Below are 27,156 nucleotides of genomic sequence, written 5' to 3'. Positions count from 1 at the left end.
TGTGAAGGAAGTTATCTTTTATGTAGCAGATTCAAATTTTGACTCTCACTGAGATTTTTTGGCGCCCTAGAAATATTTGAAAGAACAGCTCTTGAAATGAGTTTTGTTAGCTTGTGCTTATAAGCTTTAGTACATTTAGTACATTGTCTAGCACTAATGGAGGGTTTTTTTTTTTCTTTTTTTCAATAAAAACTTTGATACCTGATTGTAATTAATTGTTAATTACTGGTTTGTGTGTCTTCTGGTAAGGATATTTTTTCCTCACAAGTTTTACAGATAAACTTCAAAAAGAAGTACTGGCTTTTGTTCTTCCATAAGTTGTCAACTCTTATTGTTTCATTGTCGTAATATTTTACTTTGATTTGTTAAATTGGTTCAACAAAGTTCGGAACCATCGTTCCTTTTTTAATGTAGAAAATGGATAGTCTTATTTTATTAGTATTTTTTGGAAAGGGCAATAGCAGATTGGAAGTTTTCCTAATACTTATTTAATAACTCACCAACTTTTCAACTTATCGCACAGTTGTGTGTGGTTTGCTAATGCATAATTTATTGCGAGTAGTTATGTTGAGTTTAAAATAATTTTCAGGTGCTAAAGTCTTGAGTGTAAGCGATGTTTAGATGAAAGTTTTCATAGCTGATCCAAGTGAAGTACTACTCGCTGAACGCTGTGACGAAGGCGAAACTGATTATTTAGCGGGGGAACTATCACACATTGTCAAAGTATCATTTCACTTGCTTAGGCTTTAGGGTGAAAGATTTGGCTAGGAGAGGAACGTATTAAGTTTCCTGAAATTCTTCCGAATAAGAAAGACCTTTCCGTGCAGTCGGTGAACTAAATTTTCCTGATTACTTCGACCAGTTAATTATTTTAATCTTTTCCTTAATTGGAAAGTTCATTTGCTGTGATGCTTGAGTTCTGTTCCAATACATGGGTAAAACTCTCGAAATGTATTTTCATCACATGAATATTGTTTAGGATTTATTAGGTCCGCAGTTCTGGATTTCGTATTGGAATTATTATCCCTTCCTAGCAAATACTTTGTATTACGGTGCCACGTTCTTATCAGGTAAAGTTTCTTAAATATATCGTAGGTTTGAATATTATCCTGTGGAGTTAGATGTGTTATCTCATTTTTTTCCTCAATTTCGTGTTAAGAACTAAATATTTTCTTGACTTCCTAAATTGTTTAATGAACTGCGTACTAGTATTCAAAAATTATTTTAAGAAACTGTACTGAACTGGCCATTTGTTAATTTCAATAATCTTCAGACTTAGTCACACTGACTTTATAACGCTGAAGAAAATTTTCGTTATTAAATTTCAACAAAATTCATCAAGTCATCTGGTGGCTGTATTTCTTTGTTGTAGTAGTTTTTTGGAAAAGTCCTATCCTAGATTATTTGAATCTGATTGAGCCTTTGAGAAGATGTCAATTACAATGAATTTCATATAGTTCAAGTTAATCATCTTCAAAGAAAATTGATCGTTTTGGACTTCTTTAAATTTATAGCAGTGCAAACAATCGGCGAGGAGTACATTGCGCTTCTACCATTGGTATCAGTTCGACAACGTAAAGTACCGGCCTTCACACGTCGTTTAATTTTTATCCTGTCCTTTGCTGTGGCACCATTCGTGATTGAAAAATTCCTTGAAAGAATTGAAAATAATTTGAGAGGTTCACTGATTGCCAACGAAACTCGTTTCTTCGGTTGGAAGCGAGGGAATCTTCGCAAAACTCTTTTCAATCTTGTTGTCTTGATCAGGTTCTTATTCAAGATCAGTCATTCATGATTCGTTTGTATAAATTAAGTAAATCATGTATATGATCAATCGTGTCATACTTTTCAAGAAAATTTGTAGAAAACAGAGTTAGACAAAAGATGCTATCTTTTCCAGGTTTACTGGTATTCCATTGCTGTATCGTTTGAATTTAGCATTATTTTATTTATTTGGAACATATTATTATATTTCAAAGCGTCTAATCGGTTTGCAGTACGTTTCATTTCGGTCACAATCAAATTATCAGGTAATGTTATTCACAGTGAGGAACTGTTTTTGTTCTATAAGTGACATGATCTAATTTGTTAGCAGAAGGAGAAAGTCAAGCGATAATTTTATATTGATGTTTTAAGAAATCGTTGTTTTTAAAAATGTAAAGCTTAGGTGAAACGGCGAGTTTCTACTGCTAAATTAGTTGAATTAAAAGATCAAATACTTTGCATATTATACGAACTTTTGAGGAAGATTTTGCAGGCTTTATTTTATTTTCGTTTTTTTGGAGCAATAAACATTGCACAAATTGTTTCAAGTGCAGTAATTTGGATTAGAGACCAATTCAGAAAACAGCGTAGTGAGAAAGCAGCTGTTGAATTCAGACAGTTTTCTGAATCCGAAATATCGGAAGAGGAGTACAACTTGGTAAATCACTTTGTTTCTCATGATGATGTTCTTTTTCAAGCTGAAGTAAGGATGTTATTAAGTTAGAGACTTCTACTTAAAATTGTGTTAGTTCGACTTCCTTGATTTCTTTTAAATTCGTTAGTATTGAAAGTGATGGACTATGAAAGGCTACCTTTGGCTTGCAGTTGCATACATTTTCCCACTATGAAGTTTATTTTAACTTCATTATTATCGGCTAGTCTTTTTGTAGCCTGTAGGCAGTTCATTCCGTTGTTCACTTTGTTGGCAATATAATAGACAACCATCTTGCATTCCTTGTGGACATCTATTCTGTTGGAGTTGCATTTCAAAGCACATACAGTTTGCTGTAACTGACAGTGCTTTAGTGTTTTGTCCACAGTGTCGAGAAGAATTTCATCGAAGTCGAGTGGTACCGATATTGAATTTATAACTGGTATGATATTTTCTAATTTTCGAACTTTTTCTTTCATTGTTTCTTGCTTTCATCCATATTCACTATGAAGTTTTCTTTTATTGGTGTTGTTCTTCACATCTTTTTTTCTCTTTTAGCCTTTTTTCACGAAGACGGTAATTATGAATGCTTCTTCTGTAATTGGGAGAGAGCTATCATACAAGAGTCCGGAATGGTTCTTCGTAAAAGGAATTTTCCGATTTGCATCATCAGTTAAGTCAGAGTCAGAAAATAAATATTTCCCAGTAGTATACGTCTCTGGTATTCAACCAACGGGCGTTCCACATCTGGGTAATTATTTTGGCTTCATCCAGCACTGGATCAGTTTACAAAATGTTTGTTCCTTTATTTGTTTTGCTAGTATTTTTTAGTACATACTCATTTCACTCCAGCATATAATTTTGTTTCGGACTCGTCAGGCTGGTTCTATAAGTTCTACAGAGAATTGATTGTAGGGTTTAGAAGCTCACAAAAGTACTGATCTTATTAGTATTTAATAAGTTTATGAAGTGATGCAAGTAACACATTTTTTCAGGATGGCTGCTCGAAGCAGATGTATCTTTCTATTGCTGATTACCACTCGATTTCAATGGGTTTCATTAATCCTTTGGAAGTGAGCTAACCAATCTTTTCCATATTTATGACTGAAAGAATTACATACGGATTGCTTTTATTAAGTTTTTATATAGCGTAAAATTTGACATTTTCATGAGCAGCGCAGTGAGTCACTTAGCATCTCAAGTTTACAGTATTTTTGGTTAGACGCCGTTGTATGTAGTTGTAGACATGGACGTAATTTTTGAAAAAACTTGTCTCTTTTGTAAACTTAGCAAGTCATAGGAGTCTTTCAGTAAATTTCGCAGTTTGACTTGCTTTATTCTCCCTTTTATTCATTTAAATTTCTTTCTTAATAAGTTAGAGTGAGCCAAATGTACTGACGCTGTTTGTTGAAATTCACTGCTTTTCTCTATTTGAAAGTAGCTGTGACAGTGATCAGAGTTACCACATCAATGTTGTTTAATCAGCATTGTTATCGTTTGTATATTTCATATTTCCTGCTGGATTATTAAAACTTCTGAATCGATTTTGCTGCATATTCATCTTAGATAATGGTCTGTTACTGTTCATTGTAGTACGGAACTTTATTTATAGATGAAAAATAACATTTTTAAAATGGCTGCGAGTCTATTGGCATGTGGATTGGATCCAGAGAAAACGACGTTATTCCAGCAGAGCAGAGTGGCTGATCATGCTAACTTGATGTATATACTGGGAAGCTTGCAGACGATTTCTAGGCTTACTCGGATGCCACAGTATAAGGATAAAGCTGCTGTGTTCGTTTTCTTCATTTTAAAAACAATCCTATATTTAGGTTTTATCTCTGCTTATCATGAATGGTTTAATTTGTTCTATTTCTCACATCATGTGCAAAAAACTGTACTATAATGGTAGTTGAAAAAAAAGCCTTAGCATCTCAAATTTACACTATTCTTCGTTAGACGCTATTATATGCAGTTGTAGATATGGACGTAATTTTTGGAAAAACTTGTAAACTTAACAAGACAGTAATAATAAATGCAGTCTTTTTAACAGTGGATTTTAGTGACATATAATTTTTCAGCTATAATAACTATCAATTGGATTTAATTTTGCACTATTCCAGCAAAACATTACCATCTAAAGAGAGAAATTTCTGATTCGTTTCTTTGCTTAAATTCTGTTTTTTTGCAGTTTCAAAAATGGTAACATTCCTGTGAATCTGCAGTTATATCCTATTCTGCAAGCAGCTGATGTATTATTGTATAAAGGAACTCATGTACCAGTTGGTGATGACCAGACGCAACACCTACTTCTGATGAGAGATTTAGCTTTCAAATTCAATGCCATTCTTCATTGTGATTTCTTTCCAGTCCCAGTTCAAGTTAAATTTAATCCTTTTATCTTTAGGATAAATGATTTAGGCTTATAGCTATTGCTACTGTGTATTTTAATATTGTTAATTAAGAAGGCATTCATCATGTCATGAGATCTTACGATAACTCTCAATTACGGTTTAGAAGTTTAGGAATTGAATCGAATAGCGTGGTGTATGAAAGAAAAAAAACGTTCTTAAAGAGATTTGGCTTTCAAATGCAAGCAGTACTTTGCAAACTCTTTCTGAAGTTCTGCAGTAGTTCAAACTTCAGATAAGTGCTAGATGTGCACGTTTAAAAAGCTTACAAAACTCAACGAAGAAGATGAGTAAGTCGATGGGTAACGATCGGTCGCGTATTCTGATAAGTGACATAAAACAAATAATTGTCGAGAAATGTGTAAAAGCCTTGAGTGATTCGCAATCCAATATTACTTATGAGCCGGAAAAGCGTCCTGCAGTCAGTAATTTGGTGACTTTTACTTGCATTTCTAAAATATACAAGATTCGTTCTAAAAGTCTTGTCATGTGAAGAGTTAAAAACAAAAAATGCTTCAGCTGGCATTCCATTTTGAGGAAATATAGCTTGAAGATACTAGCTGTTATCAGACACTTACTGCGTTGCATCATTGTTTTGCTTATGCTACTATCTTTCTAGATGTGACAAAATTTTCTATAGCAGTTTATTTTTTTGAACTTATGCATTGCAGGTAACTCTTTACGCCTTAGCTACTGGTCTGAGCGTGGAAAACGTAATCGATGAATGTGCCAGTCTGGATACAAAAGGATTCAAATTATGTTTGGCGGAAAAAATTGATGCCCATATTGCTCCATTCCGAGAAAAATATGAAGGATTACTCCAAGAACCGCAGTTAATTCGAGATATTCTAACGCATGGTACTCAGAGAGCTGAAAAAAAGGCTCAAGAAACGATGGCAGAATTGAGGGAATTGCTGGGTTTTAACTTATCCCACCAAGCTATAAACAAGTAAATATATATCCTTGTTATAACGAAAAGTTTAAATGTATATTATACTGGCTATCATACTTGACTATCATAATGTATAGTTGACTTACTGTTTGTAAAAATGCTAGGACAACTGGAAATATAGTCTTCCATTAGCGTCCCTTAAATTTTAATTGTTGTTTCTTTTTTAATTCTTGGTTATGTTTATATGTTGCTTCAATACATTTGTTATGATGCGTCATTTTACTTATATTAAAACAATACATTTGCTCACAAAAAACTTTTTAAAAAATACATCTCTGTGGAAACATCAACAATCAGATAGCAACGCTTCCACAGTTAGGAGGATGACTGAAAGATGGAAGGTCTCTTAGCAGTCAGGATGACACTTTCTAGATAACACAGTTACTGAATGATCATTCCACAGTTGCTCCGATAGATTCCATACATTAAATTATTCGTAATGTATGAATCCCATATTAAATTTTTTATTACACTGGTTTTGTAATTCGAAATATGCTCCAAAATCTACAGCTATGAGAGATGAAGAGTTATTCAAGAGTTGAAAATGAAGTTTTAGACGGGTCGCTGGAGTTCGTAGGACGTAAACTGGGAATATCGTTTGTTATCGATTTCATCTCTATTTTATTGAAGATATTACATGTCAAAAACATTCTTGCCTAATTTTGGTAGTACAGTAGCCCACTGATCTGATTTTGCAAGAATTCTGAACGATCACAAAAGATAAAAAGATTTTCTTTGAATTAATTTATTGGTATGGTCTCTCATCACCAAAATGATTTAGCAATATAAATGATGTAAAAAATGAGAGAGAGAAAAGGAGACTTATTGGCAATTGATATTTTTGACCCATTTTTGTAGAAATAATTTTTTCAACTCAGTGGGAATAATAAATGTTACTTGAGCAGTCGTAGTAACAACAATAAAAATAAAATGTAGTAGTAGTAGTAACAACAGTATTTATGTGAAAAAGTGAAAGTGAATTCATGTTTCACCTTTCGAGTACTGCTTTTGAACTACAATATTTTTTTCCAAATGATTTCTAATAAAATGATTGGAAATTAAATAAATCAACTAAGAGAGAGATCTAGATAACTGTCACTGGACTGAGTCCAACATGATTAGTCAAGGTAAGCTGATATCAGTGACAGTATATGTCATCCATTATTTACTAATAGAATTATCGAAAAATAGTGTACAGAATGGTCTAAACACTTACTGGGATGTACTTGTTCACTTTGTAAGTTTTGTAAGTTTAATTCTTACCTCTCAATAAGCAAAGGCATCCATTTTTTAACTATTTAATTCTCAAAGTAATCTTTTTTTCAGTGCAACGAATAATAAATAATGATTACAATGTTCCGGAAATAACAGTGTTTGTTGTTGGTTGGTTGATATATGGTTGTGATGAAATGGCGGAGTCTTTGATTCATTTCACTTTGAGATGTGTCATCTACTTGATAACAGTTATTATCTTTGGTATCACAACAATTACCATCAATCAGAGTATCATTGCTGTCATTTATTTTATCCTTTTCAGCACATATTGCATCACTTTCCAAGTAATCTCTGCCTTTTTACTATCTTTTTTATTTTTTTCTACTATATTTCTACTATTTTTTTACCGTAATTATTCCATTTAGATCACTTTTAAATAAATAAATATTGCATGTAAGGTTAAATTAATGATTATTTGGATTTTTTTATAAGTCTGATGTTATCGTGGAAACACAAATGTAATGTGCTAAGGGCGGAAGTTTCGAAATGTCAAAAAAAAATTATTCAGCATAGTACAAATAAATTCGCCTTCTGTTATTTTTTGATTACTCCGATACCTTATCAGTGATATGTACTAAAGTTTTCAGACATCGATGAATTTTTTTCTACATCGTAGTACTTTTTTCTGGTACATATTGATCATATTAACATTAACTCATTTGGTTCTCTTAATCGATCGATACATTATAAAATATGAAGCTAATAGTGGCGATATCCTGCTTGGTCCATTGGCTACAGAGTATCGAGGTACAGTTTTTTTCAGAATTATCCGATACCTTACAAAAAAAAAGCTAAATGTTAATAAGAATAGCTGAATGAATTATTAATCATGATAAACTTGAAAATTTTACTACTATCACTTGTATCTTGATCAGAGTTCAAAGCAGTTAAAAAACTGATTCTGCTCCTTTAAAAAATTATTGAGTTAATTTATTGACTCATTCCTGACTTGATAATAGAAGGCATAAGGTTTTCCTTTTAAAACTAAAATTTTGCAACCATGTTTTGTAGTCACTGAAAATGTTATTGTGTCATTTCTTCTTTTTAGTGTTGTCAAATATTGTGGGACACTTTATGACTGTATCCATTTCATTTGTGCTAGCCACTCTGTGCGTTCTCATAGATCTCATTTCGTTGAATTACAAAGGTATTCCTATCAAAACTTGTCTCATCTAAATCTTCGTTAACATACTTTAATGATTTGTTTAATCTAGCGACATTTTTAGTAAAACTGCCGTCATCTTGTTCTACGTTGATGCGAGATTTTGGACGAATATTGTTGATTACTTGTATAAGGTTGAGCGATATTTCTTGTGCACTTCTACTTGCATTTTGCGCCATTCATAGAGTAAGTTTGCTAATGACGTTGAAAAATGTTTCATTAGTATAAATTATTATAATGTAGAACTTTGCGTTCAAGCCTTTCTTTCCTCACTTAGCTTATTATTGATCTGACGTAATACATTTATTTTAGATCTAACTTACATAACATTTGACTTATATCGTTCCATTAACTTAGAAGTTTCATATTAGTACTTTAGTATCCTTTCCAAATGATACATTCTAATTCAAATTCTCATTTTATTGAAATGAACAGAAATTTGATTGCAGGTATCACCCGCTGCTTTACCTGTGCTCTTTGTTGCAGTATTATTATTCATTCCACTACCAGCAAATATCAAAAGGATTGCTTGTTTCTTTATCACTTATTATGTATTAGCTGTTACAATCTTCAAGCTAATATTTGATGCATATGAAGGATTCATTGATTATCCAGATTTCTGCGACACTCCTCATTTAATAAAATGGTTGTATTGGATCGGATTGATTTCGGATAATACCAAACCGGCTTTGGTTTGTCTTTTTAAGCACCACTTCAGTTTTTGTTGGCATTAATAGTTTCATTAAATTTATTTACGCATCATATATTCATATGAAATTCTGATTTCATAATTAATCCAGCTTCATTTATACTTTCTGCAATATTTTTCGTGGTGAATAAATATTCCTCCTGGTAATGCTGGTAGAATAATTGTAAAAAATTATGGTTTAATTTAAGAACTGTTTTTATTATTCGTAAAAAAAATATTCCTTTTTAGGCTCCGGTGGTTTGTATATGTACTCTTACTGCACGGTCTTCTCTTCGACATATCAAAAAAATGTATGCAGTACGTTACAAAAATGCACTACCAATTTTGCCATTTCCAGACGTAGACTGCACTAATGCCGACAAAGGAACTATTTATTTCATCAAATTTTATGCAAATTTTATCGTGTATAAATTTGGTTATGAGGTAAATAATTTTTGAAAGCAAGTGAGAAATAATCGAAATAGCCTTCTGAATTTCTACTAAGTCATCTCTTCTCTGTACGGCGAAGATTTAGATAAGAAAAACACTGAGTCACGCAGCAGGGAACTCAGAGCCTTTTAACTCATATTAGTAAAATGTTCTCATAGAGAATATTTGAGTTCTGGAATTTCTTCAGTTTATAGATCATGATGAGTACCTATCGAGTTAAGCAGAGGTTAATTATTGCAACTAACTAATGAGATCTTATGGAAGAGAACAATGAGTAAGAGAATTCCATGGTAGAGAGTAGCGTACACCAGCAAATTAAACATATTTAGCTAATTAGAAGGTAATGTGAATAACTAATAAGAATGGAATTTATTACTAAGTTGATAAAATAATTCTATTAAACTAACTGCGTATGTCAATTCGAAACTCACTTTGGAATATTTGAATTTCAGATGTATATGATTTTCGTCCTTCTCTCAGCAGTAGTAGCTTCAAATATCATCTCTTTGCTGTCGGTAATAAGCTTGGTAATCTGCTTGTTAATGGATCGATGGCGTGTTCGACGTATATTCTTGATTTTTGTCTGCTATCATTTATTTGTTCTCTTTTACTCTTTGCTCGCATATATCGGTCCTGTACCTGGAAAATGTTATTACGGTAAGGATAGATTATAACTATAGTTAAATTTCTCTACAAACTATTCAGATAGGTTAAAAAGATAGTTAAATCATAGTGTAAGATATGTGTTTAAGATCACTTTATGACCGCTAGTGTTTTATTTTTGATGAATTTTTGGTTTATTAAGTCTTCCTTTTGTTTTTAATCACTTTGAGCTTTCAACTATTTTTTATTTATTTATTTTTTTTAATTATTTGTTTTGATGCTGTTTTTACTGAGTTCGTTAATAAATATTTTATACGTTCTTATTTTTTTATTATTTAGAAGTTGCTTCCCAGTTTCTTAGTTTGATGTTTTTATTTTGATTTTTTTTTTTTCTGATAAAATTTCTCGTCCGTTCTCTTTTTCATTTCGTGGTTTTTTACATTTTTTTAATAAATTTTTCAAAATAAAAATTTTTCTATTTTGTTTTTTTTATTTACAAGTTGCTTTCTGTTATATTTTTCAAGATGTATTACAATATGTTCTTGTTGTTGTCGTAACTTTGCAATGTTGACAATAGCTTTATTGTTTTTTCTTTTCTTTTTTTTTTTTTTTTTTTGTGCAACATTGTACAATATTGAGCTTATAAAATAATAGGAAAGAAATGAACACACCTTAATATTAAATTATACCAATAGTCCATCGCATGTTCACTAAATTGTTATACTTCTATGCCACTATCGATCCGCTGTTGAACCGTCGTTCTTCCTGATGAGATGCCGAATCACTGAGCATGTCGAATCAGATTTTTCCTCACCCTGCTGATCCACTTCTTTTAAATCCTTCTACCATTTCTTCTTTTCTAGAGTGAGCTCTATCTCCAAATCGGCTTCTTTTGATTCGTATTTTGCTGACCCGAGTATTACTCTAGATATATAACGGCAATGCACTTTGGTACTTGCTTGAACTTACTTAAACTTTTTGAAGTTAACCATTTACGACAAGTTAGCCTACTTGTTTCGAGTGGATCGAAGAATATCTAGTGTATATATTTATTCTTTCTGCTCGTTGACTTTTTTGAAACTGTCTACCTGCTAAGTGATCCTGTCAGCATTTTTTATACAACTAATAATATTTTTCAGCTTCAGTGCACTAATTCATTAGTTAAGATCTTGCTTTAAAATGTTATTTAGAAATATAAGAACTAGCTTCAAGTGGAAAACTGCGAATGTTAATAGTGTGAGAGCTGCAAAATCTGTAAACCTCGTAAATCTTATTATTTTCCTCTATGTAATTATATACTTTCGAATCAATTTCAGAAATACCTATACATCCATATTTTGCTCCCTATTTTGCTTTCATTAATAATGGACAGTATCCAATTAGTTCGCAACGGAAATCATCATATGCGATTTACTGTTACTTTCTCAACGTTGGTGTCTCCATCATGCAATATTATAATTTCAAAATCGAGGTAGGCTGCAGGAATATCAAATATTTTCCATCAAATTCTATTAGGCCTATTTGTTCCATATTCGATACTTCAACTTTAACTTTTATTGTTCAAATTTTAAATCTAGCGTGTGGAAGGAGATGGCGCTAGTGGCGGATCAAATGATGGCATTCTGCTAGCGCTTCATCGAAATGAGTCTCTTGAATGTAATCCTGCGCCTTATTTCTTCTCTGCTCACGTCAAGTTAGTAACATTACATTATATTTGCAACTTTACAAGACTTCAGTGTTGAGTAATTTCAATTTATTTTAGAGTATTGGATGAATTGAAGCAATGTGTATGCTCGTATTATCACTGGGTTGTATTGTTGCTCGTGCTATCAGATGGAATACGCCTTTCATCGCCAGTCTTTTTATCAGCGGTTCTTATTATCCTTGCATTTATCAATCTTTGGCGTGGTGCTGATCTTTACCTCTCACATCCATCTGTTTTTATCCGAAAATGGCGTCTGATAACAATTTATCTTCTTGCTGCAGTTTTCCTACGTATTGCAGCGCTGGTATGATTGTTTTTTAATTGCCTAAAATCTAATTACCACTCTCTGAAAAAAAGTATTCTCATTCTTATATTAAACGTTGAAAATTTAATGATTTCTTATTATCAGCGGGTGTTTATGCCACTGGATTAATGATATGTCATTGAACTTTATCGGAATTAATTTTTGAATGCTTTCTGATTACAAACCTACCAGTCATTCGATTGCCTCTCCCGGTGATTTAGCTCCAGTAACATTAAATATGTAGAAGATAGCTCTTGGAAAAAAGCAAAATATATGTTGTCAAATTATTTCGCGTCACTATCTAAAGGAGGGAAGAATCTCTTAACAAACTATGAAAAACTTATGTTCTTACGTAGAGGAAAGTATCTTTAATGAATTCTGTTCTAGACTGGCTGCATGATTCAGTACTGTTAAATGGTCTTTCAATTTTCCCAATTTTAGTAAAAGCAGTGAACAAAAGTTTTTCAGGTCGGTGATGGATTAATAGGACATTTTTTAATATATGACAAAACGAACCATTCAATCAGCTATGCGTCATTTCATGTGATGTTATCTTATTTTTCAAATTCTTCCGAAGACAATACCAGTATATTTTTCCTGTTGTTCCTACATTATCTGAGAGAACGAATAAAATAGTAGCTTGGAGATAGAAGTAAATGTGTGTGTGTGTGTTTGTGTGTGTGTGTGTGTGTGTGTGTGTGTGTGTGTGTGTGTGTGTGTGTGTGTGTGTGTGTGTGTGTGTGTGTGTGTGTGTGTGTGTGTGTGTGTGTGTGTGTGTGTGTGTGTGAACTTCATAATAAGTCAGTTTAAAGGTTGTTTTCCAAAATTATTATTTGTAAAAAATTGATCACCAGAAATTGTCTATTTTAACAATGACATGGATAATACTGTCTACTCTCCTTTTTCAGCAACTTCTTTACAATTTCTTAAGATTAAAATATTTTAATGGAAAATTTATATGATTTTTAAGCACCATATGGAGAATTAAGCATAAATAGTTTTCTCTTCGATGTGCTGACCTTCGCAGCGCTTCTATTCCAACTTCGTCTGATCAGTAGTTGGTATGCAATTTATTTATAGCACAATAATTCTTCTATGCTGCAGTAGAGGGTTATCTCACTTTTATTATCAAAAGAAGTAGAATATAGTGATTGTAGGCACTTTCAACGAACCGTCATTGATACACGAGCCGATCGAATTGTATGTTACAGGTAAGTTTTAAGATTTTCAATATTTCTGAATCCATGGTAAGATTCTGTTTCTCCTCTGATCAAGTATTATTATAAAAGGGATTGTAAGATAAGCAGTAGTTCTAGATTAAAAGACTTGAAATATCAAATTTCAACTACTACTCCCTTTTATGTAGTGATGCAGCAGCATTACAGAGGTGTTGTCCTTCAAACTCAGTTAATTTACAAAGCAATGACCTACCATCAACAACGAGATTATCGTCGCTTGGCGAAAATCAAACGTACTGTGGGAGCAATGACGAATCTCAATCTACCTTTTGGAGAGTGGTTTATTGAGTGTGAGTTTTACCACAAACACTGTCTAGCTACTGTCATTGTTAGCACATTTGTACAGGCCGAATGGTATTTGTTCTTCGGCATAATCATGTTTGTTGGTTCATCTAGAAAATATGCTGTTTTAAATTCTTCAATTAAAATGAACTGAAATTGGTATCGGATACCCTTATTTTCATAATTTGAAGTAAGTTTTAAAGAGATATCCTGAGACTTTTTTAAGCCATTGTTTTCATTTTTATATTATGCTCATTGACCAATTAATTATTTGTTGTAATCAACTGATGGAATGGGCACAATATATTAATTTTTTCATATTGAATGTTTAAAGGACAAATTCGGAGGGATATAATGATCTTAAAATTGGTATATTTTCGGATTTTTCAGCAATACGTGGATGGAACGAGAATTTATTGCATACGGTGGATTCAGCAACAGAAAATGTAGAGGAAACAACGTTTAGTAGTTATTCGTAATGCTTAATTACATTCTTTAACTCCATTCATGTATTTCTTAAAAAATGAATAAGAAGCAGTCCATGAATTCTTTATAACATAAACGGAAACTAAAAATAAAACATCCGATCGGATCTGTTGTAATCAGTAGTCCGATAGTTACTGTTTTTTCTCGTCAGTAGTGATGATAGTATTTTAAAATATCTTCCTAGACAGTCAGACTTTGATTATATTAACATACCGTTAATTCTTATGAATCAGAAAAGAACTCTTCTACGAACAATGCATTGTAGAAGTAGAATTTTTATTTTGTAACTCAGTTCCTCCTCTTATCCTTTAACTTGGAGAAAACAAGAAATCATGCTTATCTATCTGATTTAATGGCGAAGATCTTTTTCTGTAAAGATAATTGTTTACCGCTAATTAGCTCATTGTTTTAGCTTTAGGTCTACGTCAGAAATAAAAACTGGTCAAGATGATAGGATGAAAGGGATTAAGAAAACACAGGTTAGTGCTTTTATCAAGAAGTTAGATTTCTCGATTTGAAGGATTTGTTGCTGAAATTTACTTTTGAACAAGAATAACGTGACACTTGATGTACAGTCTTAACGTGCTTAGTTCATCCCTACAAGTTAAAGATATATTTCTTGTTTTTGAGACTCAATACATTACAATTTCCGCTTTGCTCTCTACATGTGCGCTTTGGATGGCCCGTAAAACACTTAGTTATCGCTACATTCGCTTTGTTATCAATGAAGAAAAAAGGTTGCTGTTAGAGAAGCTACCAAAGGTATCTTTAATTTGAAGCATTCCTTGCAAACATTACATTGTAAGAGGGAATCAAAGAATGATACCAAGACAAATTTTTATGAGGGAATACTTTTGATTGATTTATTGTCAGTTTTGGAATTATTTCGAGATTTTTATATTGCCATTTCAGGAGTTAACTTTGGCTTCACAAAATTCCTTGGGTAAACTTGAAAAATGCAATCTTGGAAATGAGATTTGTTTGGTTACTAGTTCCAGAGACATTGTTAAGTAATTATTTTTTATGAGAGTTCTTATTCTGTTTTAATAGTCATATTAATTTGTGAAACTAATGTCGCGATAAATTAGCACGTAGAACATTTGGGAAATATAATTAGCATTTGATGCGAAGACTAATTCACAGTATCTTTGCTTCATTTTTTGAGATAAGAGCTACTGTCGCTACACATACAATGCCAATTTTTCATGGTAGCTCGCTTACAGGTACATGAATGAAGTGCATCATCGCTGGTTGAAGTTACCATTACTGTGGCGCTTAATGGATGCAATTGGAACATTTTGGATTTGTAATACGGCCTTGCTGTGTTATCTGGTAATAATTGTTGGCCATGGTCAATCTGCCTGCTTACTTACATTTCCTCTGACAATGTTAGTCTTCTTCTGGGGAGCTATCACCGAACGGAAGCGTCGTCTGCTTTGGACTATTGCTATTTTTTATGTACAGGTGATGATGATAAATTGCAATTTTGAATTTTTGTCTCATTTTAATTCAAGCGTCTTTAATTTTACATGATGTTCTTTCAAACTGCATAAGTAATTAAATATAAGACGAAGGTTTCATCTAAATTTTAAACAAAAGATAGTAACAGTTGCAGATAATGATACTAGTATCGGTTTGCTTCAAATATACCTCCCTACCATGGATGTGCAAAGAATGGATGAAATGTGGTAGATGGAGTATGGCGATGATAGGACGATTCGTAGGTATCGCTGATGAACCGATATCTGTGGTCATATTTTGCCTTCTTGTTCTCGTACTCTTCACCCATCGTCATAATATGAGAGTAAACTATTCTTCTATTCTTTACATAAGATGCTTGGTTTACTCTTTTAACAGTCCTTATTTCTAATAAGTATGGACTTTTGGTAATGGAATCCATGAAATGGGAATTCAGATATCTTTTCTTCTTTTCCAATAACTATAATATTTTATATATTATCCCCTAACGCATTTTTATCTTTTCTGATGAATTTCGTTCATCCCTGTGGTTTCAGCGAAATGGTTTTTGGTACGCATCGAGTAGACAATTACTGAGAAATGAAGGTCTTATTATTCTTTTTTTTTTTTTTTTTTTTATTTCCTTATAAATAAGAAGGAAGATAATAGCCTTACTCATAGTGCTGTATACTGTTGTTTCAGCTGGTTGTAGTATCATCTATTTTCATTTACAGCTTCAAAATATTTAAAATTTCGGCGGGTACAGAAACAATCACTCTAAATTATGCCGTGGTCTTATATCTGTTTTACGAAATAGCGTTTAGAATAGATCGCTCCTTATCAAGTCGCAATACATAGTAGAGATCCTTTATCCTTAAGTAAATGTTTGAATTAATTAGTAAATAAGAAAAAGCTTAAGATTAGAAAACTGATTAGCCTTGTTTCTGTTTTGTTTGATATATTAATATGTGTGATGCATTTGCATTATGGTAGCTGTAATTCAGATCATAAAAAATGTTGTTTATGGTCAGCATTATTGGATATCTTACGATTACGGCAGCGTTCTCCTTCAAACTACTATCCGTGGATGATTTTATCTGATTTACTTGCCCTTATCACCATGATTATTAATTTTTCCAATTTCGATTTGGCACGCCGAGATGCTTTTACATTACTGGAGAGCAAAAGTAGCTTGTTGCCGGATACATTTGTTTACTATTTTATGACAAGTCTTGGCATGGTAAGTTTAAATTTCCCCACCAGTAATTTTATTTTCTAGCCTTTCCGTATGTTATTCCGTATGCGATGATTGTGTACCGACTTACGTGCTATTGAGTTTTTTTATGTCTTCTGATATGAGTTTGGATTTTAAATGTTTCACTAACATTCCGTTCTAGGCAGTTTACCGGAAGTTTAATTAACCGCGTTTTTTAACAAGTTAAAGTGTAATAACAAGTAAATTTTTTTGACCGCGCGAGCTTCACAGTTCTATAAATCTTCGTCGAATATTTTAGGTGTGGAATACGTTAGCAGTTATTTTTTTAAGAAACTTTTTATTTTTTAGATTATACTGGATCGGATAATTTACCTCAAACGAGCGATACGTGTGAAATTTGTATATTTAGTGGTTGAAGTAATCGGAATTCACATTTACATCCTCATAATACTATTAATTTCACCACAAATGTAAATTTTTGAATTTGTTAGTGAAACTGTATGAATTCATAGATCATTTCGTCGTCTTGAAGTTTTGTTTAGGTCTTGTCCAAGGTATTATGGGTATTTCATATCCACTACTATCCATTATTCCCTTGTCTCTAACTTTTTTGTCACAGTTTGCATATTTCTAGTCGTAACTAGTTGTATATGTTTTTTATTTTGATGTGATTCCTTCATGCATATCATTCATGTAGTTATAGCGATGATAATCGTCGGATGACTGTCGGTTTATTTATTTGGTATATAGCCCGGGGTATACACATGCTTTCAAGTGCATTTCAAGTACGAGATGGCTATCCAAAATTTATCGTTGGTGATGTGATGATGAAATCCAATCCAGTAAGCTGGGCTTTATACGTCGGGTTTGTTGCACAGATATTTATTAGACACAAAAGTAGGTAGCAGTGATTATCAATATCTAGTATCTTCTAGTTGTGCCAGATATTACGGAATCTGTCATCTTGAAAAATATTGACCCTTAAACCTCTTCGTTATCCGTTTTATACCGTACAGATTTGATAATATCATTTTATCTTTGTGTCTTAAATCGCGTTTCCACTAGCTCTGTTATGTACGTTTTATTGTGGAGGAAGATGTATTGTGATTAGGAGTAACATGTCTTAAAAATATTGTGCAAAGTGTTTTTTGCATTAGTGAGAAATTTTTGGTCACACCTTTTTCAGATATTTTTACACCGTCCCAGTCTTCGAAATAGCAACAATTCTTGATTGGACCTTTACATCAACAACATTAACTCTATTGGATTTTTATATCTTGAAAACAATTAATTATTATTTATATTTCATCAAGGGCATGCGAAAGCTGGAAGCGGTCAGTCCATCTTTTCTTCATCATATTTTATTGGATTGTCTCAATATTAAGTGATGTAAAACTCGGTATTTCTTTAATTGCTGCTAAATTATATATTTGTATTGCTGGGTTGCTATTTCAAACCAATTTTGCGTGAAATAATTTCTTTTCTTATTCATTAACATCAATTTTCACAAGGAAGTTTCGGTAGTTCATTACATTGTCTCTGAGGAAACAGATCTTTTTTGGAGTTAAATTCCAAGACGTGTCCATTGTCTAGCTATGTCGCCGTTATGCAGGAGCCCTTCTTTAGACTGTTCAAATTATTGCAAAAAAAAGTTATTTTACCAAAATTTTATTAAAAAATTATCAAAAAAACATGATTTTTAAAAAAAAAAAAAAGTTTTAGAGAGAGTTATTTCCAGTTCTACCCAAGAAAACGTGCGGAATTGACTTCAGTTCCAGTTAAAATATTTTTGGGTGGAGGAATACTCTTTGTGGTATTTGTCATTCTTGTCATGTTAATTCTATTCATATCTGAAAATGTGAGTATTGTTTTCTTGTATTAATAATAATAGGTTTGTTCAGTTTGGAAAAAATCGAATTAAGCAACCTTATAATCGATCAGTCAAAATTTTTTTTTATCACTTCATTGCAACAAAGTTACATGGGAGCATATATAGAGAATTAATAAGTCTGATCCCATTGATACAAATGACCTCTTACAAAAGTTTTATTCACCCATGCTTCTCTCGCTATTCACCTTTTAGTATTATGACTAAGAAATTTTAATTTTGACTGAGTTGATTATTTTTTCACTGCTATTCATAACTTATCTTTTTAATTGTAGTAGTCGGGACGAATAAAATAGTTCCATTGAGAAAACTCACAAGTATATTTTCAGATGTTTGTTGGAATTTTCCTTCCGGTCCAAATGGTGTTCACACTGCGGATCGACAAACAACCGGTTAGACCAAAACTTTGTTTCCAGATTTTTTTTATATCTTAATTTTCATAATATTCTTGTAAATTTTCATAACAGCATCCTGTAAGCATTTCATTTCCTCATATTTATGAATTTTGATGTTGCGTTTAGTATTAGTTAAATAATTTTTTTGGTGAATATTTGTTTTTGGTCAAAGTTTATTGCTTATATGTTAACCAAGTCGCCTTAATTAGCAAAATTAGAAATCAAACGAAATTTAACTTGAGTAATTTCATTCGTTTTCCATTCCGTTTCATTCGGTCGATATTTTGATTCAAAACCATATACATGATTCTTGTATATTACCTCGCATATGTAGGAATTTTTTCTTATGTGTAGGTTGTCCTTGCTTATCACAACACACTGCAAGCGAATCTTGCATTTGAGATAATTTTTATTGTAGATATTATATGAGTGTCATTTGGAAGATTTACCACTGATTAGCGATCGAGAGTACAATTATTTAATCAAATACTTCGCATTTGATATATATGCGCAAAATTTTATCAAATCACTCGGTGCAGAAACTATTGTTAAAGTGCTTTCTCCATTTTTTCTCTCTTATATTTTGATTTTCGTTTATAGTTTCCCAGAAGTTATTTCCAACGACGCATTGGACATGGGATAAACTTTAAAAATTTTTTTCCTATTTCATTTGCAAATTTCATTTTTTACCACAACTTTTAGAGATTAAGTTTTAGATATATATCTTTTTTAATTAAACTTTTTCTTAAATTTTTAAATAGACTAATAGGCAATTAAAGAAAAATTTTTTAGGAAAACGAAAAGAATCTGAACAGAAATTGTAATTCCAGGCTACATTATCCTGTCGAGGTATGATTCATTATGCTCATCCAGATTGGAAAGGCCAATTGATACAACTGGCAAACGAGTCTATAAATGGATTGAAATTGAAATCACGGATTTATCTGCGAAGAATGCGTATTCAGGAACAGACGGGTATTTTCAAGACACTTTCAATCATTCAGTATTACTTGCGTGATACCAAACTTCTAATTCTTAATAACTGTAACCCTTTGGATTTGTTCTGAAAAACTGTTGTCATTGTTCCAAGATGATCATATGTTACACTGCTGATTATCAATTTTTACAGTCGGTACTACAAAGTAATAGGATAAAGGAAGCACTGCAATGTATTTGAAGGCTACCCATCTATTCAAATAAGCAGGAATGTGATTTATTTTGTTTAAGAAGCAAAGAAATACACTAGGATTTATTTGAAAAGTAGTTTTCCTTTCTTTAACAAATTCAGATAATTTACTGAAAAAGACGGATACAACACCACTGGAAACTGCGCGTGAGTGGGAAATGGAAATGGAACAACAAGAGCTGGAGCATCTTTCAAATGTTTGCATCACTGAATCCATTAGCTAAATACATTTTCTTGTTCATTTTTTTGACTCTTATTAATTCCATTTTCAAAATGGAAAGACTTCGACGACAGTACAGTTCAGTTGTGATTTCAAAATGAACTATTAAAGTATACGAAATGTTCGTTCATATTTAGGTGCTCAAATCGGCAAACTGTTCAGACACTTTCGAAATGGACATTTCTGAAATAGTTCGACCACTGATTACTGTACCTAATGGTGATCTAATGTATGAAAATCCAACTATCGCTGACGAACAATTCAGTCACCGTTTCACTTATTTCAATTATTCATTTAAATACATGACAAGGTTAGTGTTTTCTTTTTTTGCTTGACATTACTCATACTAATAAATGGAATAAACATGCGTTCCACTTTGTCTAGGCTAAATGACTTATTAATTTGACACCTATTTGCTTCATATTTAAAGTGACTCATTTTCATTACTTTATGCGTTGAAGAAGAGAATGGAGAAATATTTGTATGACTTTATTGACATACTAATAATCTAATATCTGAAACATATCATTCTTCAACAAGCATTATTAAATATTACTAATAGCCTAGGCGGATTGAAGGTAAAACTTATTCTGTTTATATGTTCTGAGCATGCCGACGCACTTTGGTTCTTCTTTTCATTACTAGAAGTTCAGTTAATTCTAGATTAGTGTTAAAACCAGACTGCACGGAAGGTTCGGCATCGCATGTTGTCATGCTGGAACAGTATGGTGTTAGCCATGATGGATCGACGATTGGCACAATGGAAGAACCACGATTTTTTTTTTTTGTCTCTAAAGTTTCTTCGAGTTATCTACGACTTTTGAATATTTCCACTCCGTATGTATATCTTTTGGCTTTGAACAATTTTTTGCGTATTTAGCATTGTACGGCAAATAAAAGCAGCATTTTGTTCCGTGAAAATGCTGCAAAAGATAGAATTATAACCCTCAAAAATTATAAAAAAAAAAAAAAAAAAAAAAACTTCGTCCAAGTAAATTTAAACTTCTATTGCAGTGTATACTATCTCTCCAAATTGTGATGCTTCGGATTTATTGAGAATAACCTGTTCATTCATATGTAGCAATATATCTGGACACTCCAAAAACTTTTTAATTTCTGCAGTTAAAAGATAGTAATTGTAGGTCACTGGTAATGACATTTGCAATGGTGTATTTACTTAGCTTCAAACTGCGCGATATATTGATGACAAAACCATTCGAACTTACATTCCGAGAACTAGGTGATCCAAGTCGTTTGATACGACTTTGCACCAGTATAAGCATAGGTAAGTTTAACTCCAGTAAAATATTGAATGTTTAATGTCAAAAATTGAAGAAGTGCTAACTGGAGTTTACATAAGTCACGGCATATTTGAAATTATTTTGCAGCTCGTGAGGCGAAGTTATATGATTTGGAGCATGATCTATATGGAAAACTAATTTATATTTTGCGATCTTCAGAAGCATTAATTCGTTATACGCAGTATAAAATGAAAAATATTATCTAAATGCTGGTAGTTCTCTAATTATTAAAGTTGATTGAATATTATTTATCATTAAAAGTAAAATGAAAAATGGATTAACAGCAGGGAACCATGTACCTTCCGGAACAATAAGCCAGTTGAATTTTGGATTTTTCGGTTGAATAATAATAATAATGTAGCTGTTGTCTCCTGTGAACCAAGATGTTATACATTATCAATTAACCAACAGTAATAATTAATAATAACAATAACAACAATAATAATAGTATTAATAAATAATAAATAAATAACAATAAACAATAAAATAATAGTAACAAACAATAAAGAAGTAGTTACATGGGAGCTTTGTTTGACAATTTTGGAAACTTATTAACAGGAAGAGTTAAGAAAGTTTTTTGAAAACGTTCCACAAAAATTTTGATTTTTGATCTCTCTCTGGTAGTATATTGCTTCTATAATTAATTCCAAGTTTTTTCACCTGTCCCAGTCTTATTGCTGCCACTTATCTGTACAGCATATTACCGCTAATATCTTGCTTTAAATATTCACCTAGGAATTAGAAGAACTTTCTGACAGTTAGGTAGATCGGAATGCTTTCTGCTTCTTCGTCACTCCCTTACAGAGTTGCTGACCTTCCTTTGACACATCAGTCCCCAATATCTCATCTGCTGTGCAATTCTAGATTACATGCTCTATGATATCCTCCGTTGTATACTGCTGCGAATGTTAGCGTTCTCGTATTTCTTCTAGGCTAGTCATTTATTTAAATATACTTAAAATGGTGTTGCTAATTTTTAGAGATATTCTTTGGTCTTATTGTATTTCTTTTTAATTCTGGCAATTTTATCACAACTCCTTCAGTATTTCGAAAATTCAGTTCATTTTCAAATTCGAATTTCTAACTCTCATTTCGATTTTTCTGTAAATTTCGTTGTCGATGAATAAGTTGACAGAATATGTATAAGGTTTAACTGAATTCTATGTTCGGCAACGAATAGATAGTTTTTTTTTTTTCATTTAAATTATATCTTTGCGTTTTTTGGAAAATAATGTGGTGGCCAAGAAATTCATGCTGGGAATTATTAGCTGCATAACTTTTTCTCCTTATGGCTGATAATAACTACATTTTATGATATTTCGGTGTCACTGATTATCATGTCTTCACGATTTCTTGAAAATTTAGAAATATGGAAATGCTAAAGGTTTCACAGTACACTGTACATATATCTGTTAAGTTAACTCAATATATGTGCATAAATGACAATTTCCTAACAACTTTTTTCAAATATTTACATGATCTGCAAATCATAACTGCCTCAACTAATCAAAATTACAAGGTTTTTACTAATTTTTGATCACATCCAAAAATAAGGTAGTGTTATGGTTCGAACAATAAAGAATACAGTAGTACAGCAATATCTTAATTAGGAGTGGAATTACGAAGTTAAATTAGCAGAACTGTTCTCGTTTCAGAGCAAATTTTGAATGAATCTTAAAGGATTTCTTGCTGTGGTCGTGCACTGCACAAAACAAAAACTTTTGCGTTATGTTTTCTTTTGCTTTCATATTGTTTTAATTCAAAAATTTCGAATTTTAGAACCAATGAAGCGCACTTTTCGAGAAAAGTCTGCAAGAAATTCCTGTTCAAATTGTCAAATTATGCAATTTAAAATACAAATTCTTAACGCCAAAGTTAGACTTCAATAATTTTTTGTAGCAGCAAATTGATATTCCATTTACTCTTGACTCTTTACCATTCACTGTTTGCCTTTTTCATATTTAAAAAAAAAAAAAAATTATAAAAATCACTAAATTCCTATGAGAAGCGAATATCGCATGATTCATTCTAACTGGAATTTTTGATGAACAGTCAAATTCATTTTCAGCTCGATGAACTGCAAGTGAAACACAAAGGATGTACTAACAGTCATATTTCTAACAATTCTAAAATAACGGTTTGTGATTCCTTATTTTTACTCATCTTTCCTCTCTCTGTGCTGTAGATGATCAACCATCATGTATTGCAAGGTTAGAATAAGTGGGAGAATTTTTTTGATTCAATTTTATCTTGAAAAAGAAGCAAGAGTGATTTGGATTGAAGAAAAAGATGGCTAATCTAGTGAGAGTAATCTTAGTGCTTAGTAGTTCATTGCAAGTCACTCATTGTTAATTGCAAATCATAAGTCAGTGATGTTCTAAACTTTAAATTCGTTATTATTCGACGGTAAGTAGTTTCGAACTAAATTTTGAAAAGCAATTACTTTTATTTACTAAGAAATAGTTATTTCTCTGGCTATACCATCTCGCCATACAATCTCAGATCTCATTTCAGGTCGGGAATGCAAAGAAGAGTATTAAGATGTTTGCTCGTACCACAGATGTAATTAATTGGAAGGCTCAATGTGTAAGTTATTTGGTTAATAGTCTTTCAAGGCCAGCAATTTATTCCCCAAAATTTACCATATTTGATGAGAGTTACATATGCCAGCTTTATCCATTGATTGATTTGTCGATATTTTTCAATTCTGAGAAGATAAAGCAAGCTCAAAGGTTCTTTTGCTGTAATAAATAGATGAATTACTATTTAACACTACAGAAAGATATGTCAACTATAATCAGTTGTCTCTTCCTTGTCAGCAATGTTAATACCATTTTCTGGATCTTAACAGGAGGGACAGGATCACATTTTAGTGTTGTTATCTTAATTCATCGCTAAATAATGAAGCTGCAGTTTTGAAGAATGTTAACGTCTTTATTAAAGCGAAATCTCAAAAAAGAATTCAAACAGCTCAGGGAAGATGCGCTCAGTCAGGAAAGCACTTTTCAGTCAGAAATCGAACAGTATCAAAATGAAAAAGATAAGTTGAGGGAACAGGTGATACTTGTATTCTGTAGTTTTGAGAATTAGCGCTGCCTGAATCTATTTTTCTCAGCAATTTTTTCCAGTAAATAGAAATGTTTTTTTTTTTTTTTTTTTACTTTTATTAGTACATTGTACAGTATTTACTTCAGCTATATGACGTTGAACACAAAATAATCGATCTGAACGCGGCACTGCAGAAAAATTGCAACGAAGGTGTAGAACTGCTGGCAGTGAAGCAGGTGGAATTTTAAAATTATTGGTCACATTTTCAAATAATTTATCGTTTCTTGATATCGAAAAATACTCTTTCCCTTGTAAAAATCAAAATTCGTCATAGGAGGATCAAGTTGACATGGCTGAAACTCGGAAAATGTTGCTAGATTTTTGGAAAAGAGAAACTTTATATCCCATATATTATTATGATTACTTTTATCATGTTTTACTTATTTCATGAAGTTATCTATAATATTATTATTTATGTAGAATGTAGAAAAAAGATTCAAGGAAAAACTTGAGAAACAAAAGACAGAAGTGGAGAATGCCACAAAAGAAAGAATGGAGAAGATAGAGCGACAATGTCATTTGACAGCTTTGGAAATCGTTCAATATGAACTTATGCTCAAAAAGGCTCACGAAGAAAACATGGAACTTTACTATCGCTTTTACAAAACTGATAATTCTCTCCAAAGCGTGAAATTTTCTGCAGCGGAACCAGCGAATTTCCAACGCCAATTAAAGGAGAAGTTAGGTACACTTGTGAAGAAATTTAGAAATGAAGCAAGCAATTCGAAGAAGAAGATGATGATGTACGTCTTGAATAATTTTGAGGCTGCAGTGAAAGTCATCTTAAGTGATCAGCCTCATTTCTGTTACTTGATCAAGTCAGGCATAACCTTGGCTTTTGCAGGAAATGAAGAAATAAATGAAGGGGTATGCAGCATTTTCTTTTTATTTTCTATAATATACAAATGCCATCACATTTCAATTCTAATAGAATAAATGTAGAGTGAAATGAATTGTGGTATGATGATCAGGATTACTTGCTTGTTTTGCTAAAGACAGAAAGAGAGAGACAAATGATGGCTGTAAACTCATCAAGGTGTAATTACAAGTTCGTATTTGAAATGAAAAATATTTACTGTTGGCTAATTTTCTCAGCTTTTAGGTCCAATTACATTCTTATTTCGAGAGTTTCAAATATTAGATTGCAAGCTTAAAGTAGATTACAAGTTAAAAGAAGTTTAAAAAACTAACTTTGATAATTTTTAGTCGAAAATAACAATCGCACACAGCAGTAGGAAGAAATCTGGTAGGAAAGAAAAGAAGAAAACTTTGACGGTGCGAATTTACATGGCTGAGTTCCTCATTGTTTTTCTGGAATCTGACAATGGAATAAAGGCTACAAAGACTATATCAAATCACTAAACAATTTCAGGACTGCAAAGAATTGACTTCAAAAATCCATTCTCTACTGGAGTTCTACCAGAAACGAACGGAAAAACTGACTAACAGTGTTTGGCATATTACTAATTGCATGGGAAGGATGGAACAGATAATGGTTATGTTAACGAAATCTAATTTCCGTTTTTGAAACGACGTTACCATATCAATTCTATACATCTAATCCGATTCTAGAAAAGTTTGATGCAACATCCATCAGTTTCTTTACTTTCGATTACAAATTCCTGTACTTGGGGAATATTTTTACTACCATATTTTTATGGTAGTAAAATATATGAGACTACTAGAACTGCATTAAAAAAAAAAAAAAAAAAAAAAAAAAGAAAAAACATGTTAATCCTTGAACCTAAATCTCTAACTATTTTTTCAAAAGCTTGTTCTACAAAATATTAGAGACAATTTGCAGAAACGTGTGGGTGATTCGAATAATATTCTTACTATGGACGAATGTACGCATAGTATTTCCCGAAATATGCAAGAACTAGAAGATATGAAAAGTAAATTTGAAATACTACATAAAGGAACCAGTGAGATGTGTCAGAAAATAAGGTCAGAGATTTGCAACGGCAAGGAATTAGAGAAATTGATGGTAGAAGGAAATAGATTAGTAGAGATTTGCAAGAGAATTGCTTACAAACAACAGGTATGTTTTGAAAGATTTTATCGAAGTCGTAATTTTCTAAATGTTTCCGATTTTATATGATAGACAGAATTACGACAGACTAGCCGATCATTCCTTTCGAGAATGAATTTGTGAAATTGAAGCTCATAGAACTCGGTATCTGTCAGTTTTCGTGAAAAATGCTCATTCGCATTTTTTCAGGAAATAGAACAATTTCTACTTGAGTTAACATGTATGTTTAGGAACTGAAAGTGAAGCAAGTTAACGCAGAACTAAAATATGGTCAACTACACAGACAAATCCTCGCTGGTTCAAAAATGCTTCGCTCTTAAAAATTTCATTTTTGAAAAGAACCCAAAGGCAATGACATAGTACTAAAGAGGCTCATCTAT

General features: G+C 32.1%; 2 protein-coding genes across 5 annotated transcripts; both read left to right on the top strand.

Moving 5' to 3' along the window:
- Positions 1-621: 621 nt before the first annotated feature.
- On the top strand, positions 622-5,780 carry Bma-prx-10 (Uncharacterized protein; the record flags this gene model as incomplete). Its single annotated transcript, XM_043077267.1, has 12 exons — positions 622-723; positions 980-1,070; positions 1,515-1,767; positions 1,901-2,030; positions 2,258-2,422; positions 2,655-2,834; positions 2,975-3,211; positions 3,412-3,489; positions 4,029-4,210; positions 4,608-4,797; positions 5,063-5,260; positions 5,499-5,780. 12 exons carry the CDS (start codon positions 622-624, stop codon positions 5,778-5,780), a joined length of 2,088 nt encoding a protein of 695 aa, XP_042933201.1.
- A 1,408-nt stretch (positions 5,781-7,188) lies between these two features.
- Bm12460 (Uncharacterized protein) lies at positions 7,189-27,096 on the top strand (the record flags this gene model as incomplete). Of its 4 annotated transcripts, XM_043077263.1 has the most annotated exons (43): positions 7,189-7,338; positions 7,642-7,801; positions 8,103-8,201; positions 8,281-8,402; positions 8,666-8,908; positions 9,154-9,348; positions 9,807-10,011; positions 11,274-11,428; positions 11,535-11,650; positions 11,720-11,966; positions 12,435-12,552; positions 12,937-13,027; positions 13,124-13,177; positions 13,352-13,494; positions 13,877-13,961; positions 14,391-14,451; positions 14,603-14,734; positions 14,885-14,982; positions 15,196-15,436; positions 15,588-15,776; positions 15,988-16,036; positions 16,435-16,670; positions 16,995-17,116; positions 17,350-17,511; positions 17,833-17,980; positions 18,385-18,504; positions 18,864-18,926; positions 19,348-19,482; positions 19,760-19,904; positions 20,218-20,312; positions 20,473-20,645; positions 20,999-21,172; positions 21,478-21,620; positions 23,416-23,510; positions 23,705-23,773; positions 24,151-24,222; positions 24,580-24,693; positions 24,831-24,920; positions 25,165-25,611; positions 25,951-26,019; positions 26,117-26,239; positions 26,549-26,785; positions 27,007-27,096. In XM_043077263.1, 43 exons carry the CDS (start codon positions 7,189-7,191, stop codon positions 27,094-27,096), a joined length of 6,075 nt encoding a protein of 2,024 aa, XP_042933197.1. The 4 variants fall into 4 exon arrangements, with proteins under 4 accessions (XP_042933197.1, XP_042933200.1, XP_042933199.1 ...); XM_043077266.1 differs by lacking the exons at positions 23,416-23,510; positions 23,705-23,773; positions 24,151-24,222; ... (5 more) ...; positions 26,549-26,785; positions 27,007-27,096 and adding an exon at positions 21,724-21,842; XM_043077265.1 differs by lacking the exons at positions 23,416-23,510; positions 23,705-23,773; positions 24,151-24,222; ... (5 more) ...; positions 26,549-26,785; positions 27,007-27,096 and adding an exon at positions 21,724-21,842 and having other exon boundaries at positions 14,385-14,451.
- Positions 27,097-27,156: the final 60 nt, after the last annotated feature.

The sequence above is a fragment of the Brugia malayi genome, assembly GCF_000002995.4.
Source record: "Brugia malayi strain FR3 genome assembly, contig: Bm_v4_Chr1_scaffold_001, whole genome shotgun sequence".
Classification (NCBI taxonomy): Eukaryota; Metazoa; Nematoda; class Chromadorea; order Rhabditida; family Onchocercidae; genus Brugia; species Brugia malayi.
This window is presented reverse-complemented; position numbering and strand designations above follow the sequence as displayed.